This window comes from Ambystoma mexicanum, chromosome 7p, assembly GCF_040938575.1.
Source record: "Ambystoma mexicanum isolate Mex_15411 chromosome 7p, UKY_AmexF1_1, whole genome shotgun sequence".
NCBI lineage: Eukaryota > Metazoa > Chordata > Amphibia > Caudata > Ambystomatidae > Ambystoma > Ambystoma mexicanum.
In genome coordinates, this window is record NC_090939.1 from 599,745,952 (window position 1) to 599,762,715 (window position 16,764).

General features: G+C 50.4%; 1 protein-coding gene across 4 annotated transcripts in view; it reads right to left on the reverse strand.

The window, feature by feature from the left end:
* HERC2 (HECT and RLD domain containing E3 ubiquitin protein ligase 2) overlaps nt 1-16,764 on the reverse strand; it is a 2,956,340-nt gene that overhangs the window by 1,703,276 nt on the left and 1,236,300 nt on the right. For all 4 annotated transcript variants that reach the window (XM_069636605.1, XM_069636607.1, XM_069636603.1 and 1 more), the window contains exon 41: nt 149-345. In XM_069636605.1, coding sequence (XP_069492706.1) covers nt 149-345 — 197 coding nt within the window. The remainder of the gene's footprint in view (nt 1-148; nt 346-16,764) is intronic.

Sequence of the window (16,764 nt, forward strand, 5' to 3'; positions counted from 1 at the left end):
AAGAAAGTTCCAGTAAAGGAAATTTCAAGAGAAACCGTTTAACTGGTTTCCAAACACTGATAACATTTTGGGACATTAGAGAAGCATTTTATAGATCAGCATGTATACCTAAACTATGAATAAAGCAAACAAATATGCAATACTTTACCCCTTCCAGTGATTTTCCTGTAAACATATGTGTAACAGAATTCAGCTGAGAGTTTATGTATTTATTAATTAGCCCATTCCACTGGCCAAGTGAGTGGAGTGTTCTCAGTAGTGCCACAATCTCCTCTGCCAAAGTACTGCTGTGGGTTGCTGTGAGTGATGCTTGGGGCCGTGCTTTCCTTCTTCTCAGTGTTGATTCTAAAAGGGAGAAAATTGTTACTTCAACCTACATTTAAGACTAACCAAAACAGTTATGTTACAAAACTGAATGTAGCCAAAAAGAATTTTCATTTACAAAACATTAAAATGGATTACATACAAGTACTTATGATAAAGTCCCCTGAAGTTGGTGCCAATGGCATAGCAGGGGAGTGTCACCAGGAAAACAACAGAGTCAGTCACCCCAGATCAGGAGCCCCTCAAATTGGGCCTATAACCTGTTAGGAGGGCACTGGTAGGGCTCCCATAGGTCAGCAAAACCTCAAATGTAATTTCTACTGGCCCTGTTCCGTTTGCGGATGAACTCCAGAGGTCTGCCAGCAAGGTTACGAGTCTTACAAAATATTAAGCAGCAGTCTGGAACACTTATAAATAGGGAACAATAAACACCACCCAAACTATATTTACCAGTCCAGACGATTGATGCAAGGTGGCATCCATCCAAGTACAGCTCTCCGTAGCCCTGCAAACACATACCAGGTCTCAAATAGGTTTAGTCTGCCCCCAGTCCCCCCTCCCTTCCGCCCTCAGTCACTCTTAGAGTGAGCACTAAACCCTGAAGAACAGGTGCAGTCTGCAACCCAGAGACCAAACAGTGGAAGGGGTTTCCATACTAGATTTACACTCTGACTCCCAGTGAGGGGGAGCTTGAGACAGTGGGGTTTGGATACAGAAGACTGCTGGAGCCTGGAGTAAGAAGATGATGGGACATTATAGGAGAGAGTGGTGCTGTAAGAAGAGGGCACAAGAATATTGGTAATCAGAGAGTTTATGGCAGAGGTTGGTGAAGAGATTCCAGTGAAAGAGAGAGCCTATGAGGCCGAAGTAAGAGACAGATGGAAAGGAAAATTGTTAAGACAAGGGGGGCTGTAGGCTTAGTGGGAGACTGAGGTTGAAGAATAGCTTGCAAGAACTGAGGGCGAGAGACAGAATTTAATTTGGTTACACCAAAGAGGGAGACATTGGTGATAGTGTGGGTTTGGAACCAAAAAGGAGAAAGAAGTGGAGGGGAGGGTATAGAAAAGTTAGGAGTGAAGTAGTTGGTGAAAAAGCATTTTGAGGAGGTTGGGAATAAAGGGGAGGCAAGGAACCTAGCAAACCAATAGGAGAAGGCTGGATACAGAGAGAAGATTGATGGTGGAGAACATTAGGAAAGGAGGGTGGGAGTAAAGAGGAGACTGGAAGAAGAGTATAGTGAGGGGGGAGGGGAGGAGTTGAAGGGTGACTGGAAGGAGAGTAGTTACTGGAGGTAAAGCATATTCGAGAAGAATGGTAGAAGTAAAGTGCTTGGTGGCAGAAAGCACCAGAAGGAATAAGCTGAAAATAGTGAGGAGAATGGTGTTGAATACCAAGAGGAGGAAGGAGAGCACAAACCACAGCGGATTGTGAGGAACATCAAGAGGAAGAGGTAAAATGGAGTGAAGAGGTTGGTAGAGCAAGAAAAGGGAGAAAATAGATGAATTGTACAGCAGGAGTGAAGCTTGACAGAGAGGCAGAGAAAAGGACAGAGTTGGAGGGAGACCTCTTAAAAATAGAGGTTTGTGTGATAGTTGTAAAGACTAAAGGGGGTATCTGTACTTCGGCCCACTAGTTGGGGTAGAGGCACAGAGCACCCAGCCAAGGTTCTCTAATGGTAGATATGGGCGAGTAACCAAGGGTGAGACTTGATGGAAGTGATGCAAGCTGGTTCTTAGGTACAGTGAATCCCCAAGCTACCCATAATGGAATGTTCATACACTATGTTCGGTGATAACCCAAACCTTTTATTAAAGGATAAAAGGCATGAGTACTCATAATCCACAGTCCCCTTTCCTCCATCCTTGTGGGCGTCCCCAAACATGGGGATGGAACCTTTGGAGCGAAAAATGTAGCTTCACCTTTAAATCTAATATAGAGCGCAGGGGCACAGCCTCGGCTGTGGAACGCCCTGCCGTGGCCCTGCCCTCCGGCCCCTCACCTCAGTCCCCTTTGAACACATAGGATGCTTATATACCTGGCTACACCTAGTACATATTAGCCATTGGCATGCTAGCGGGGTAAGGTTGGTGGGACGCATGGAGGAAAAGGGACTACGAGTACTCTTAGTCACTACGGTGAATAACTTTAATTGCTCATACGTCCCGTCCCCTTTCCTCCATCCTTGTGGGCGATTCCACCGAACAAGAACATAGGGTGGAGCTGTGACAACCTGCCACATATATAGGATGAAGCAAAAAGGTTCTTCAGAACCACCTGATGTTCAGCAGGATTTCTGAACTCTGACCTGGTGAGCAGAGGTTCAGAAGGCCATCCTAGTTTCTTGGAACAGGGCAACCTTCTAGACAAGCCAGACCAATCAAGGTAGCATTGGCGGCAGTCAAGACTAAGTCTCAGGAGGGGTGAGGGTGGCTGAAAGACCTCAATGAGCGCAAAGGGTAAAGTACACTTACAAATCACTCCCAGACAGGTGTAGATCTATTAAAAAATACAAATACATTTATTCCAAGGCCTTTGAAAGTTCACCACACAATAACAATCTAAGTAATACTTTTAGATCAATATAATCCTATCTAAATACATATATACAAGACCAATGGGGTCTAAACGGGTAATGCACGACATGGGTCCGTACCTAAAAGGGGGAGGAAACAGGCAGTGCAAATAGTCTTTAGTCCCTTCTGCATCCACCACACTCCTGAGAGGCAGTCCAATCCCTAAAACGAGTGGAGCCTAGTGCTCAAATGTACTTGCAACGCTGGCGCACGCGGTAATGCAAATGGGAAACGGGGTCTCTTCAAGAGTCTGTAGCAGCTTAGGAAGGTGGGTGAGGCAATGAAGAATAAGTTCCCACTATTCGTGGAGTGTCTCCCCAACAGGGCAGAACAGGTTCCGGAATTCGGGAATGGTTTGCTAGTTCAGACTAGCAGTGGAAAGGAGAGGGAGCCTCAGGGGACACTCGTGCGTAAAAATGGATGGAGGAGCTAGGGGCCACCGGTTAGGGGTTGTAATTACTTACTGACCCCCGGCGCACTCCAGACCAAACTTCGGCAGTCGAGTCAACTTCAGTTGTAGGTTCAAGTGCGGCAATTTGGCGGCTCTGCGACTTTCAGTGACGAAGATACAGTGATGATTCCCAAACGGGACAGTGGCGATTTCTCCGCTCCTGGTGGATGGATCAGGCCAGTTTCACTGCAGCAGGCTTCAGGGGCACAAAAGCAGCTCACCTGCAAAGTTTGTAACAACGGATGGGCGACAGTAACCGCGTATACTCCAGTTCGGGTGCACTCACTTTACTCCAGACCTGGGAATGCCAAGTGTACGAAATTCGGTGTGAGTGCCATGAACACAGAGCTAGCGACGTACCAAGTTTCGAGTGTCTCCTCGAAACGGCGGCGGTATCAGGCAAAAGGTGCTGCGTAAGCTGGTCAGCCCACTGGTTGGCCCAGGGACACTTCTGAGAAGGCTTAATTGCAGGGTTTGATGAAGGTGCCGAGAATAGTTTGTCCCACTATTCCAATGGGTCGAAGAGTCTTTGCAGACCTTCAAGGACAACCAGATGCAGAGGGGTCCAGCGTCACGACAGCGGGCTCAGGGTGCCAAACCTTCCAGCGGGTCACCAGCGGTTCCTCAACTCGGCTTCTTAGTTTCAGGATTCTTGGATCCTATCCTTCGTTCAGTGAAAACGCCAGAGATCGACATGGTATAGCTGTGTGGGCCCTTCTCTTATCCAGAATCTCCTTCATGCCAAAACGAAGAGGACCCAATGGGAGATCTGCTCACATTCAGGCATACCATGCGTGGACCAATCACGGGCCACGGTGGTCCCACGCATTAACAGCACTCCAGACTCTGGCATCCAGGATGTGTATTGACACCCCAGCCCACATCCTGGAGGCATGCCCAAGCCAGCGAAAGTTTGGCATTTTGCGGGAAAATGAATGCCCAGATGAGGACTGACCCAGGTTGGCTTGACCTGAGGAAGGCAAAGGGGCAAGATGGCCAAAGGACAGGACAAAGAACCTCGTGGGATGGCCATTTTGAAACCAGGCCACCTGTTTGTGCCAAACGCGGTTAATGCGGTTTACATGGCAGGAAAGGGTTAAAAATATATGAAAAGATAAGCTGCCACCAGCCCTGTCTGTGACACACCTGCAGGTCTAAAAAATCCTTCTAGGGTATCTAGGGCCTTTGGAAATGACTTATAGACCCAAGTGCACTCTACTGATAAGGTACATTCTACAATTGTTACATGTTGCAGAAAAGTTGCAACATGGGAAAGGACTAAGGGAAACAAAGTCTTCCAGTACTGACTGTCTTTAAGGGCATGTCAGTTTCCCCATAATAAAGTGAGCGAAAAGCCCAAAGGAGTGCAGCAGAAGGCGGGGCTCCTCTGGTAAAGTCAGGCTATGGTGTTTAAACAAAGCAAAAAGTTGAGGGGTTCACAACTGGAGGGAAAGTTACACACAAATGGAAATCTTTCCAAACACCTGACCAAACTCTGCATCGCGACTGGAGCTCGTGTCCAGTGAGTAGTGCTTACAGAAGGCCGACGGAAAGGCCCAAGTAGCCACCTTGCTGATGACATCCCAAGAAGGATGTCTCTGAAACGCAACACCCTTGGCCTTGGCTCTAACCGCATAGGCATGAAGACCCTCTGGAACAGGTCTGCCCATGGACGTGTACGACTCCAAAAGGGGCTGAACCATCCAACGGGCGATGGAATCCTTGGAAGCCTGAGAGCCAGGGGAGGAGCCCTCAAAAGTCATGAACAATGCCTCGGACTTCCTGAAGGATTTCGTCAGAGAGAAAACATGAGGACCCTCTTGAGGTCCAAGGAATACAGGGCCCTCTCTGCCTAGGACTGTGGGTTCAGGAAGAGCACCGGGAGCATATCTCTTGATTCAGATGAAATGGAGAGACCACCTTGGGCAATAAGTTTGTGAGAGAGCGCAAGATGACCTTGTCATCGTGAAACGTGGTTAAGGGCTTGCACGAGGACAACGCCTGCAGCTCACCAAGCCTGTGCGCCGATGTGAGATCCACCAGTAATGTCTTTAGTGCCACCAAGCAGATGCCCACAGAGCCCTTCGGCTCGAATGGCTTGCTCTGCATAGCTGCAAGAACCACATTGAGGACCCAGACCAGGTCCAGTCTAGATAAAGCCCAGACAACCCCTACAGGTGGGCCTTAACCACTGGGTTGGCAATAGAAAACACATACTCTGGGGAATTCTTGTAAGCCCCAATGGCCGCCAAAGAAGTGTGGCACGTTTACACCTGAACTCCAGAACGAGCCAGGTGTGCTGAAAAAGCCAGAACATCATCAAGAGGACAGGTCACAGGGTCCAGACCCTTGTCATGAGCCCAATGGCAGAACCTAGTCCATTTACTCTTATACTGGGACCGAGTCGAGGGCCTCCTGGCCTGCTGAATGATGCCCCAGTAGTCATCTAAAAATGGAGCTTGCTGAAGCCTCAGTTGGTCAGGAACCAGGCCACCAGCGCCAGATTGGCCGGGTCCGGATGCTCCATCGCCTCGCCCTGAAGATCAGAAGGTGGACGTGACCATGGGAGCACAACTGCAGCAAATCCAAAAACCATGGTCTCGAAGGCCAGTGGGGGGCAATCGGGATGAGACTGCAACCCACCGAAGCACAGAACTTGCAGCAGGTCTGTTGGGGCAGAGGGGTGGGTGGGAACACACCACCTGCGGTCGTGCAAACAGATGTGTAATGCATCTCCCACAGACCCCCGCCCTGCCCATGAAGCAAAATGGGGGCATTTGGAATTCAGAGGGGATGCAAACAAATCCAGGTCTGTAAACCCCCAATGCTGCAACAGGGGCACTAAGGAGTCAGTGTGCAACTCCCACTCGTAGGTGTTGAACCCCAAGTAGCTGAGCTGGTCTGCTTCTGCATTGCTGTCCCCCGGGAGGTGGACTGCTTAAATCCAAATCCCCTCCGTCAGGGTCCATTCCCAGATTGAGAACGCCTCCATTCAGAGGAGGGGTAATGGGTGCCACCCTGCTTGTTCAGGTAAAACATTGTAGTAGAATTGTCCATCCTCACCAGAACCGACCTGTCCCTAATGAGGGGCAAAAACGCCCTGATGGCCAGACCCACTGCCCTGAGCTCGAGCAGATTGATATGCAGGAGGGCTTCGGTGCTGGACCATGCTCCATGAATCGCATAGCCCTGCAGAGTGCCCCCAGCCCGAAAGGGAGGAGTCCGTCGTCACCCCAGAGTAGGCTCTGGTCGGGTGAAGGGGGCTCCCACTGAAACATTGCCATCCATCATCAGCCGCCAGCAAAGATCGGGCAGTAGGAGTGTGGCATTGGGACCCTGTCCGACTGAAACCCGGTCTCCTGTTCCCAATTGGCTGCCAGGTGGAGCTGGAGGTGCCTCATCTTGAGGGAAGCATGCTGTACAATCAGCACGTAGGAGGCCATCATGCCTCAGGCGTAGGAAACACCAGCTGAACAGTAGTGTTCCAACACACCCCTAGGAAGACCAATTCCTGAGATGGGCAAAACTGACTTCCTCTGGTGAGGGAGAACCCCAGCTGATGAAGGATCTCTGTAAATCTCTGGCAGGAGTGCACCACGCCTTCATGTGACCCCACCTGTCATCCAAATTAGGTTACAGATGATGGCCCGCCATTGCGTTCATCAACTTCGTGAAGACACAAGAGGACCGAGTTCAGGCCGAAGGGCAGCACCTTGTACTGAAAGTGGTACAACAATCGTCAACCGCAGAAACTTCCGATGCGGTTGATAGATGGGAACATGCAGATACTCATCCTGGAGGTCCAGGGAACCCATCCAGTGCCCTGCACACAGAGACTTAGCTATGTGTGCAGGAGTAATCATCTTCAAGTGTTCCGGCAGTAAAGACAGATTTAGAAATGACAGGTCCAGAACAACCCTCAGGCCAGCCGGGTTGTTCTTGGCTAACGCAAAAATCCTGGAATAGTACCCATAGCCCCTGTATATAAGAGGAACCGGTTTGATCGCATGCATCTCCAAGAGCGAAAGGACCCCTCGTTTAAGAGCCGGGGACCCGATCTGACGAAGAGGCGGAGAGAATGGTAGAGGCAAAGGAAGAGGAAGATTGAAGCCCAAGGAGACTAAAGAGAGGATCCATGGGTTGCTGAAAAGATGCTTCCAGGTGTCCTGGAACAGAGCGAAATGGCCCCCACAGACTACCAGTGTTCCCAGAACTTGATGTCACTTCTTCTTGGCATTTGAGACGGGGGCGGAGGAGGGGGAACGGAAAAACCTGCTCAACTTCCTCTGGTGCTTCCTCCTGTTGTCACGGGACGAATTGTCGGGCCTCTGTGTACCACGGTACCAGAATCTCTTGAAGCCAGAGAAAGTGCAGGGCTTGAACTTGGTCCTGCTCTGGGACTGAGGGAAGGATTTCTGTCCAGGTTTTGATCGGATGGCCAAGGACTTGGCTGTTTGAGTAGAGGTTTTTTCTTTGTCAACTCATCAGCGGTTGATGAATGAAAAAGGTACACGCCCTCGAGGGGGCAGATCCAGGACCTCTCCTGCACGTCAGATGAAAACTTAGCAGCGTGCATCCACGCCGTCGTCCTCATCTCGACACCAAGGAACAGCCCTCTGGTGGCTGTGTCGAAATGGGAGACCAAAGACTCCATGAGGTCTTGCGCAATGGCCCAGGCATCTGCTAGACCAGCCTTGAAGGAGGCTTGCTTGTCCGAAGGGAGGTCAGGCAAAAATTCCCTGAGCTTCCGCCACAGCTTGTGGATAGAAGCAGTCAAGAGGGCGTCTGCGTTGGCTTGCCACAGATGCAGACCTGAAATGGCATAACAGTGCTTTCCCGAAGACACAAGGACTTTGTCCTACTTGGAAAGACAACTGGAGGTGGCTCCCTTTGAGGAAGATGACAAAGACGATGGTTTAGAATACAAGGAGGCTGCAGCCACCACTGAAGAATGAGGCTGGAGGTGGGAGGCCAGGAGGATTGGCTCTCCTTCCGTCAGCCTAAACCTGCTGTCCAACATCTTGTACATCTGGGCGTTGGCCCTTGGCCCCTCCCAGACCTTTTGCGCCACCTACAGGACATCCTTCTGGAGAGAGATGCCAGACCAGATTGTGGTGCGCTTACCGAAGACCTCTGCCAACACTCCCGACTCCTGGGAGGCTTCCTCAGACAGAGGGACCGCCCCACGAACTCTGCCAGGCCCTGAAGGCGGTCATAAAAGGCCTTAACGGATACAGAGGGTTCATTGTCCTGGGTGTCATCGTCCTCATCAACTCCCCTCCCCCCTTTTTCACAGACCGAGGGAATCCAGGCCCTGGGACACAGTGCCAACAGGGTCCAACCCCACCCCTCCCGCATTCCTCTCTGGTATTACAGGAGGTGGTGGAGTGGTTTGTACAACTGGTAGGGCCTGGCCCAGGGGAGGGACCAGCACTGGAACCGCCAGCAGTGGAGAACCGGGAGGAGTACCCATAGAAGGGTGCCGAGGCGTTGTTACCAGCGGGATGACCTTCACAATATCCTTCAGGAGCCCCTTCATCTGAGGGGGAATGCATGAGGAAGAGGAAGTGCCCTAGGGGACGGGCCCTCAGAGGTGCTGGGCCTCCACTCCTGGTCAAAGCGCTGAGGCACCAGGAATGTGTAGTTGCTGTGATGGGTAGATGTATACATAAGACCAGATGCCTGTACCGTACAATCTGCTGATGCTTCCAGAGGGAAGGGGACTGGATCATCTTGTAAAGCCCATTTGATGGGCGAAAGCACAGGGCGGGCCACAAGCTGGATCCAAGATGGCTGTTGGCCTGGCATGCTCTGCCACATGCCTCTCTGCCATTTTTAAGCCTTGCGCCACGCCCTGAGCCACGAGAGGCCTCAGACACGGGAGAATACAGCTCAGGTCTTGCACCCGAAGCAGAAACGTTGACCTCAGGAGGTCAACCTGGTAGGTGCTGAGCCCTCGGGATCGTGCCGAGGATAGGCTCTTGGAGGCGACACTCGACGATCCTTTACCCGCTCGGGTAGAAGAGGACAAACTTCATCGCACTTCCGCAGACAGCCTGTTGGGGCCCCTGAGCCCCTCAGCTTGGGAGCTGGTAGACAGGACAACCTCCGGTCTGCCTCCGGAGCGCCCACTGGCTCCTCGGCTTGGGAGCTGGTAGTCTTAGATGACCAAGGCCTGCCAGAACCTGAATTCGAGGAACCACGATCCACGAGAACCCCAGGGAAGGAGTTGCAGGGCTGTGGAGCCGTGATGAATAGAGGGCCTACCTTGTCTTGAGGTCCTGGAGACAAAGGTCCTCATTACACAGACGGCGGTGGACCAAGGTGCTATTAGCACCTTGGTCCATGCCGGTAAAATACCGGCACCGCCTTGATGGAAAGGGGAATTACCGCCCTATTCCAAGGTTGGTGAGGCGGTAATTCCCTCTTCCCCCATTGCCCTTCCCCATTCCCATTCTTGCCCCATAGGGCATAATGGGAATGGGGAAGGTGCTAATTACGGCACCGCAAATTGTGGTACCGTAATTAGCTTCCTGGTCCCTTTGCGGGTTGGTTTTTAACGCCTGCAAAAATCAGGTGTTAAATTCTCCAACCCGCAAAGGGACCTCGTAGTAAGGCGGTAAGGGTTTACCGGTAAAATACCAGTACCGGTAAACCCTTACCGCCTACCGTGTAATGAGGCCCAAAGCCTTTAAGGTGGGACAGAGGAGAAGTGTGGACGATCTCCCTCCACCGCAACAACCGATTCTTCAATGCCCTATGACAGAGCTCTGCAAGCCGAACATGCGTCCCAGTGGTAGTCGGGCTCCAAACACTCAAGACAAGAGTGTATGGGGGTCTGAGGTAGGGAAAACCGGTCGCATGAGACACATCTCATGAATACTCCTGCGGCCGACATGAGCCGGGGAGGCGAGGCACCGATAGGAAGTTAAATAAGATTGAAAAAACAGAACGGGGAGCATGCAGAAAGCTAATAAAGTCTCAGCGCTGGCTGCCAGGTCCGACACTGTCCATGCGGAAAAAGGGACTGAGGTGAGGCAGCAGAGGGTGGGGCGTTCTGATGCCCGAGGCCATGTCCCCATGTGCTATACTAAATTTAAAGGGAAAGCTCAATTTTGCACTGCCAAAGGTTCTCATACCGTCTCCATGTTGGAGGACGGTAGAAGGATGGAGGAAAGGGGACGGGACGTATGAGTAATAAGACTCACTTTGTACTAGAAATCTAAACGGTTAACTTAATATAGATGTACAGTTCTATGTGGTGCCACTTACCTTTAAATTCACTTGTAATGCACCAACTGCTGACAGTTATTAAAAAGAATTTAAATCGGATTCCAAGATGGCAGCCGAGCCGGGCAGACGTGCGTGAGCGTACCTCCGTCCCCCAGCTCGGGCCGCAAAAAATTAGCAACTGCAATAAGCAACACCGTGCCAACCAAGAATTGCATCCCTCTCTCGGAAGGAGAAGGGGAATCGAGCCCCCGGAGCGAGTCGAGCGGCGGAACAGCCAACGCAGAAATCGGCACCCAGGCCCAGTACCAGTTCGGAAATTCCAGAAAGCGCGAAACCCCAGAAAGCGCCGAGCCCCCGGACCCGCCACTCGCAAACAGCGGCTGATTCAGGCCGAACATCGGAGGAACCCTCGAGCCGAGAAGCGGAGCCAGAGAGATTGAGGAGGGCTCATCAAGCACGCAGATCCACCCGGAGTGAGAAGGGTCCGGGAGGAGATCGTCACACCGGCAGCTTGAGCACAAGACTAGCAGGTCGGGCTCCAAAACAGCGCCTTGCCGGCGGGGAAGAAAAAGGACGAGGGGGAAAACCGCTGAGAGAAGGAAGCGGCCCAACGGAAGAAGACACGGGAGAAGACACTCACCCCCCAGGCAGCGGTCAGGACCAGTAAGAGACAGAGGCAGCGGACTGCGGAGCCCGGCGCAGCCGACAGAACACAGGTACGAGGCGGGGGACAGAACCGGGAACCAGCTGGGAGAGAGCCACCCCTCCCTCCCCCCGGCATAGACGGCACACCCCCCAGCCCCCTGTCGAAATCCAACAGGAAAGAAAACGGGCTGGAGCACAGGGGAAAGGGATGAAGGGAGCGATAAAGGAGCGTCCGCCCCCAGACCAAACGAGAGAGCACTTCAAACCCCCCCCAAGGCTCCACACCCGAGACGGCAGAGAGACTCGGTCTCGCCCCACAGAAAACCCCCCAAACCATAGAAACACGGCAACTAGGCACACCAAGCAGCCCCTCGACAGGCCAAGGAAGTTTGAATCCACAGAGAGGGGAGATCACAACAAGGGGGCATAGTGGAGGTCCAGAAAAGAAAAAGGCCCCGAAGAAACGCAGGGCCCGTGCGAAACAAAGAGAAGGCCCACAGAGGACCCCACAAAGGAACTCCCAAGAAAAACCTAACAAACCCCCAAAAGAAGGTGCCAAACCGGGGAAATAATCTATGAGACTCCAGAAAGGGGGACACTCTCCTCCCTAACCAGCTCAACCGCATGCTCGAGAGGCAAGGTACAAACTAGACCCAAACACAAGCATCTACGAAATCGCACGACCTGGAGAGAGAAACACGACAAAGAAACACATCGGTGGAAAAATACACAGATGTCAAAAGCCAGGGCGAGGCTGGGATCACAGGCAACGGCGGCAAACTAAAGCGAATCTAGACAGGGCCAGGATCTGACCCAAATTTGGGGAACGGGAAACGGAAGGTCGAAGCGAATAAACAAGCAGAAGAATTCAGAGGCAGACCCAATAGAGCAGCACCCGGATACAAACATGGCCACGAGGGACGACATGAAAGCCTGGTTTAAGGAATTTCAGGATCAGTTCCTCACCTCTACACAGGCACAGTTTGATAACATGAAGGGTGAACTGAAGCAAGCTGTCCATGAACTGAAGAAGGACATAGAGAACCTTGAGGAGAGAACAGAAAACTTGGAAAGGACGGTCCAGAATATGAATAAGGAAGCACTCCAACAAGCAGAGGCGCAAGACTGCCTCGCACGATTGGCGTTGCAACAAGAGTCCCAATGTGAAGATTTAGAAAACAGGTCCAGAAGATCGAACATAAGAATTAAAAACATGCTGGAATCCGTAGAAGAGAAGGACCTCCGCACAGCGACAAAACAAGTATTCCAGGATATACTAAACGACGACACTGGGGAGGGCATCCACTTCAACAGAATACACAGAGTGGGCCCACGAAGAACAGGGGAGCCCGGATCCCGCCCAAGAGACGTACTAGTGGCCATGACTCGATACGCACAAAAGGAACAAATCCTAAGGAAAGCCAGGACCTTAGAACAAATAAGGATGAACGGGAAGGAAATACAGCTGTTCCAAGACTTGGCACAATCCACGCTCAGAAAGAGAAGAGAAATGAGCCAGCTCACCAAACTCCTAACCGAAAAACAAATCCGATACAAATGGACATTCCCTTTCGGCCTTCTATTCACATGGAAAGAAAGACAACATCAAATCACTGCCTGCGAGGAAGGTCTCAAGATAGTGGGAAGTCAGAAACCTGACCCAGACCCCTCAAATACCAGAGAACCCCCGGAGAGAAAAGAGACAACCGAGGGGATGGCAGACAGAGAAACGGAAAACTAGACTCAGATCCCGCAAACCGGAGGAAAACTAAGAGCCCCAGGAAACGAAACAGGCATGCACGAACGAGTGGAGGGAGAGACAATAATTCCGCAGTCAATCAAGCCAGGGTAGGTGCCCACATTAAGACGCGGCAGAGCCAAGAGACGGCCATGGAATCCGCACCACAAGTAGAGTTTAGGAACCCGTGCAAACTGTTAACCCTGAGATGCTGGAGGGCATGGAGCAAAGGCACAACGCTGGAGCAACCATAGGGCCCAGAGCCCTCCCCAGGGACAAAGTTAGGGGGGGAAAAAGGGGTAGGGGGAAAAGTTGAAGGGGAAGTTCAGAGGGGAAAAGACACTAACACCGGTATTAATGCGCTCCGCTGCAATCCACAAGGGGAAACAAATAAGAATTCTCAAACAAACACAAAAGAATGGGGCTGAACATTTTAACATATAATATCAGAGGGCTGAACACGCCCGTCAAAAGGAAAAAAATGGAACACTTCCTGCACAGAGAGAAATTTGACATAATTACTCTCCAAGAAACCCACATACAGAAAAAAAGGAGAGGCCTAACTCTGATAAGAGGCTACAAGCAAATCCTCCAATCCAATGACGAAGAGAAAAAAAAAGGGAGTACTTATAGCATTCGCTAGCCAACTGCAGGTCCACATGAAAGCGACACAAACGGAAAAAAATGGTAGATCTGTTTTTGCGAAGGTTCAGATAGACAATCGCCAATTAACCATAGATACCCTATATGCTCCAAATATAGGCCAGGAAGGATTTATCAAAGATACAATCAATAAACTAGAGAAGTTTGCAGAGGGAGAGGTGATCCTGACAGGTGACTTCAATCTAGCATGGAACCAGAAAGAAGACTGATCAAACCCTAAAAATAGCCTACAGGGGTCCCCCACTCAAGCGCTTAAACAGGCAATGCAGAATATGGCACTAGAGGACGTTTGGCGGAGACTCAAAGGAACAACGAAAGGCTACACATTCCACTCACACGTTCATCATACCAGTTCCAGGATCGACTATATATGGGCGACGGGGACCCTAGTTGGAGAAATCCAGGACATCGAAAAAGGCCAGATCTCATTGTCGGATCACGCTCCGCTATGGATAACACTCCCCAAATTCAGGAAATGATCCGGGCTATGGTCGATGGATGCTCCCCAGAGGCATCATACAAGATCCAGTGGCAAAGGAAACTATCAGAGAAAAGGTAGAGGAATACTTTGAGGACAAAGTCTCCCCGGAGGGATCCCCAAGCACGACATGGGACGCCTTCAAAGCAGTGATAAGGGGACAACTAATAGCAATGAAAGCACAAAAAGATAAGCTCGCACATAAATGGGAAGACTAACTGGGGAAAAAATTGGAGGAAATAAGAGAAGAAATGACAAAGAACTCTTCCAGAAAAATAAAGAGAGCATACCGACACATCCAGAGCCAGATAGATCTGATAAGGACCAAGAGAGCGGAGACGATACTACTGCACACGAAACATTGGTAGGCGATGAAATCGAATAAAGCAGACAAGCTACTAGCAAGACAACTAAAGGGCAAGCGGCAAGAGCAAATGGTACAATCCCTGCTGGATGGACAGGGAGCGAAGAAAACACAAACGAAAGACATCAAGGAACTATTCCGGGACTTCTACCAGATCCTATACTCCTCACAACACCCGAGCGTAAGGGAACAGGCGTCATTCCTGAAACATATTACTCTTCCAACGGTCACCCCAGCCGAAAAAGCGGCGCTGGATGAGCCAATAGCACCAGGAGAGGTAACAAAAGCAATAAAAGACCTCCCCAAGAACAAAGCTCCAGGCCCGGATGGCTTCACGGCGGCCTTCTACAAAACATACGCTGACCAACTAACACCATATGAAACCATGTTCAACACCTTCAAGACCTCGAACAACATCACCGCCTACATGAATGAAGCGAAGATACTAGTTTTCCACAAAAAAGGGAAAGATCCAGAAAGCCAGAGCCTCCCAATAGCCCTAATCAACGTGGATGCCAAGCTCTACACAAAGGTACTCACAAATAGGCTGGCACCCCTGCTCCCTAAGCTGATTCATCAAGAGCAAACAGGATTCATTCCCAATAGGAAAACCCACGATAACATCAGACGCATAGTACATCTAATAGAGAAGGCCGGAATGATGAAACTCCCATCAGCAATAATATCGCTAGACGCTGAGAAAGCGTTCGATCGGGTAGAATGGACCATGCTATTCGCGACACTACAGAAAATGGGCATGGGGAAAGAGTTCATACAAATGATTAGGGCGAATTACAACTCCCCTACGGACAGGATCGCGGTAAACGGGGAACTGTCGGAACCCATCAGAATAGGAAGAGGCACAAAACAGGGATGCCCCCTGTCACCCGTACTGTACGCAATCTTCCTAGAACCCCTCCTGGCTAAAATCAGAGCGACACCAGATATAAAGGGCATAGAGATGGGGGGACATACGCACAAGACGGCTGCATACGCCGATGATATGCTGATGACAATAACGGAACCAAGTAAAACACTTCCGCGACTCATCCAGCAGACAGACGATTATGGGACAATCTCAGGGCTGAAAATAAATAAGCAGAAATCATCAGTAATGGCACTGGCGGGAGACATAGACGAGATCCACAAGAAAACGAAAGACCTACATCTGCAAACGGCGGAAGAGGGAGTGAGATACCTTAGAGTAACACCGACGCCAAAGATAAAAGACTTGTACTTGGGGAAATTTACAAAACTCTTAGAAGATGTAAATAGAGACTTGAACAGGTGGAACCCACTGACCATCTCCTGGTGGGGCAGAATAACCGTCATCAAGATGTCGATTCTACCCAGATTGCTCCATTACTTCCAAGCACTCCCCATTCGGATTCCTGCATCATTGTTCAAGACACTCAGTAAAACAATTACAAAATATATATGGAAGAATAAAACTCCAAGACTATCACAACAGGCACTCACAGCACATAAAATAGACAGAGGAATGGCGCTCCCCCACTTCAGAAAGTACTACGAGGCAGCACAGCTGTGGGTTCTTAACCAATGGATTACGGACACATCAGAAAAATGGTGGGAGGCACAGGACAGAGCCGTTGCAAGATAAAACCTCCGCCACCTCCTGTGGAGGAAACCAGAGCACAGACACCAAAACATCAAAATAAGTGAAGTCATGGGTACTACCATGGAAATATGGGACAAAGCAACTAAGAGAGAAACCCTCATGATAGATCCAGCCCCATTCATACCAATCTTCGACAACCCAGACTTCCCCCCGGGAGTGGAAAAAGGGCGAGATCTTGACTGCACAAAAGTGGGAGATATGTTCGAGAGCCTGCAAATCAGAACCTTCACAGAATGCCAGGAACTGCTGGGTTTTACGGAAAAGGATAGATTCCAGTACGAACAGATTCACCATTGGCTCACGACGCCAAGAATAACAAAGGCCATGACAAGGGATCCCACACCATTTGAGACCTACATGATGACCCACACGGGAGAAAAGAAATTTGTCTCAACCCTCTACTAATTTATGAACGCCCAGAACGAAAACATAACTTGGCAGTACATGAAAAAATGGGAAACCACGATAGGAAAACAAATTGCGAGGGATCAATGGATATACCTCTGGCAAATAATTCCCAAATGGACACGGGCGATACAGACAAGGGAAGCGTGGAACAAAGTGATTTTTCAATGGCACTACACTCCGGAGAGACTACACAAAATGTTCCCGACAACGACGGGGAAATGCTGGAGGGGATGCGACACAATGGGAAG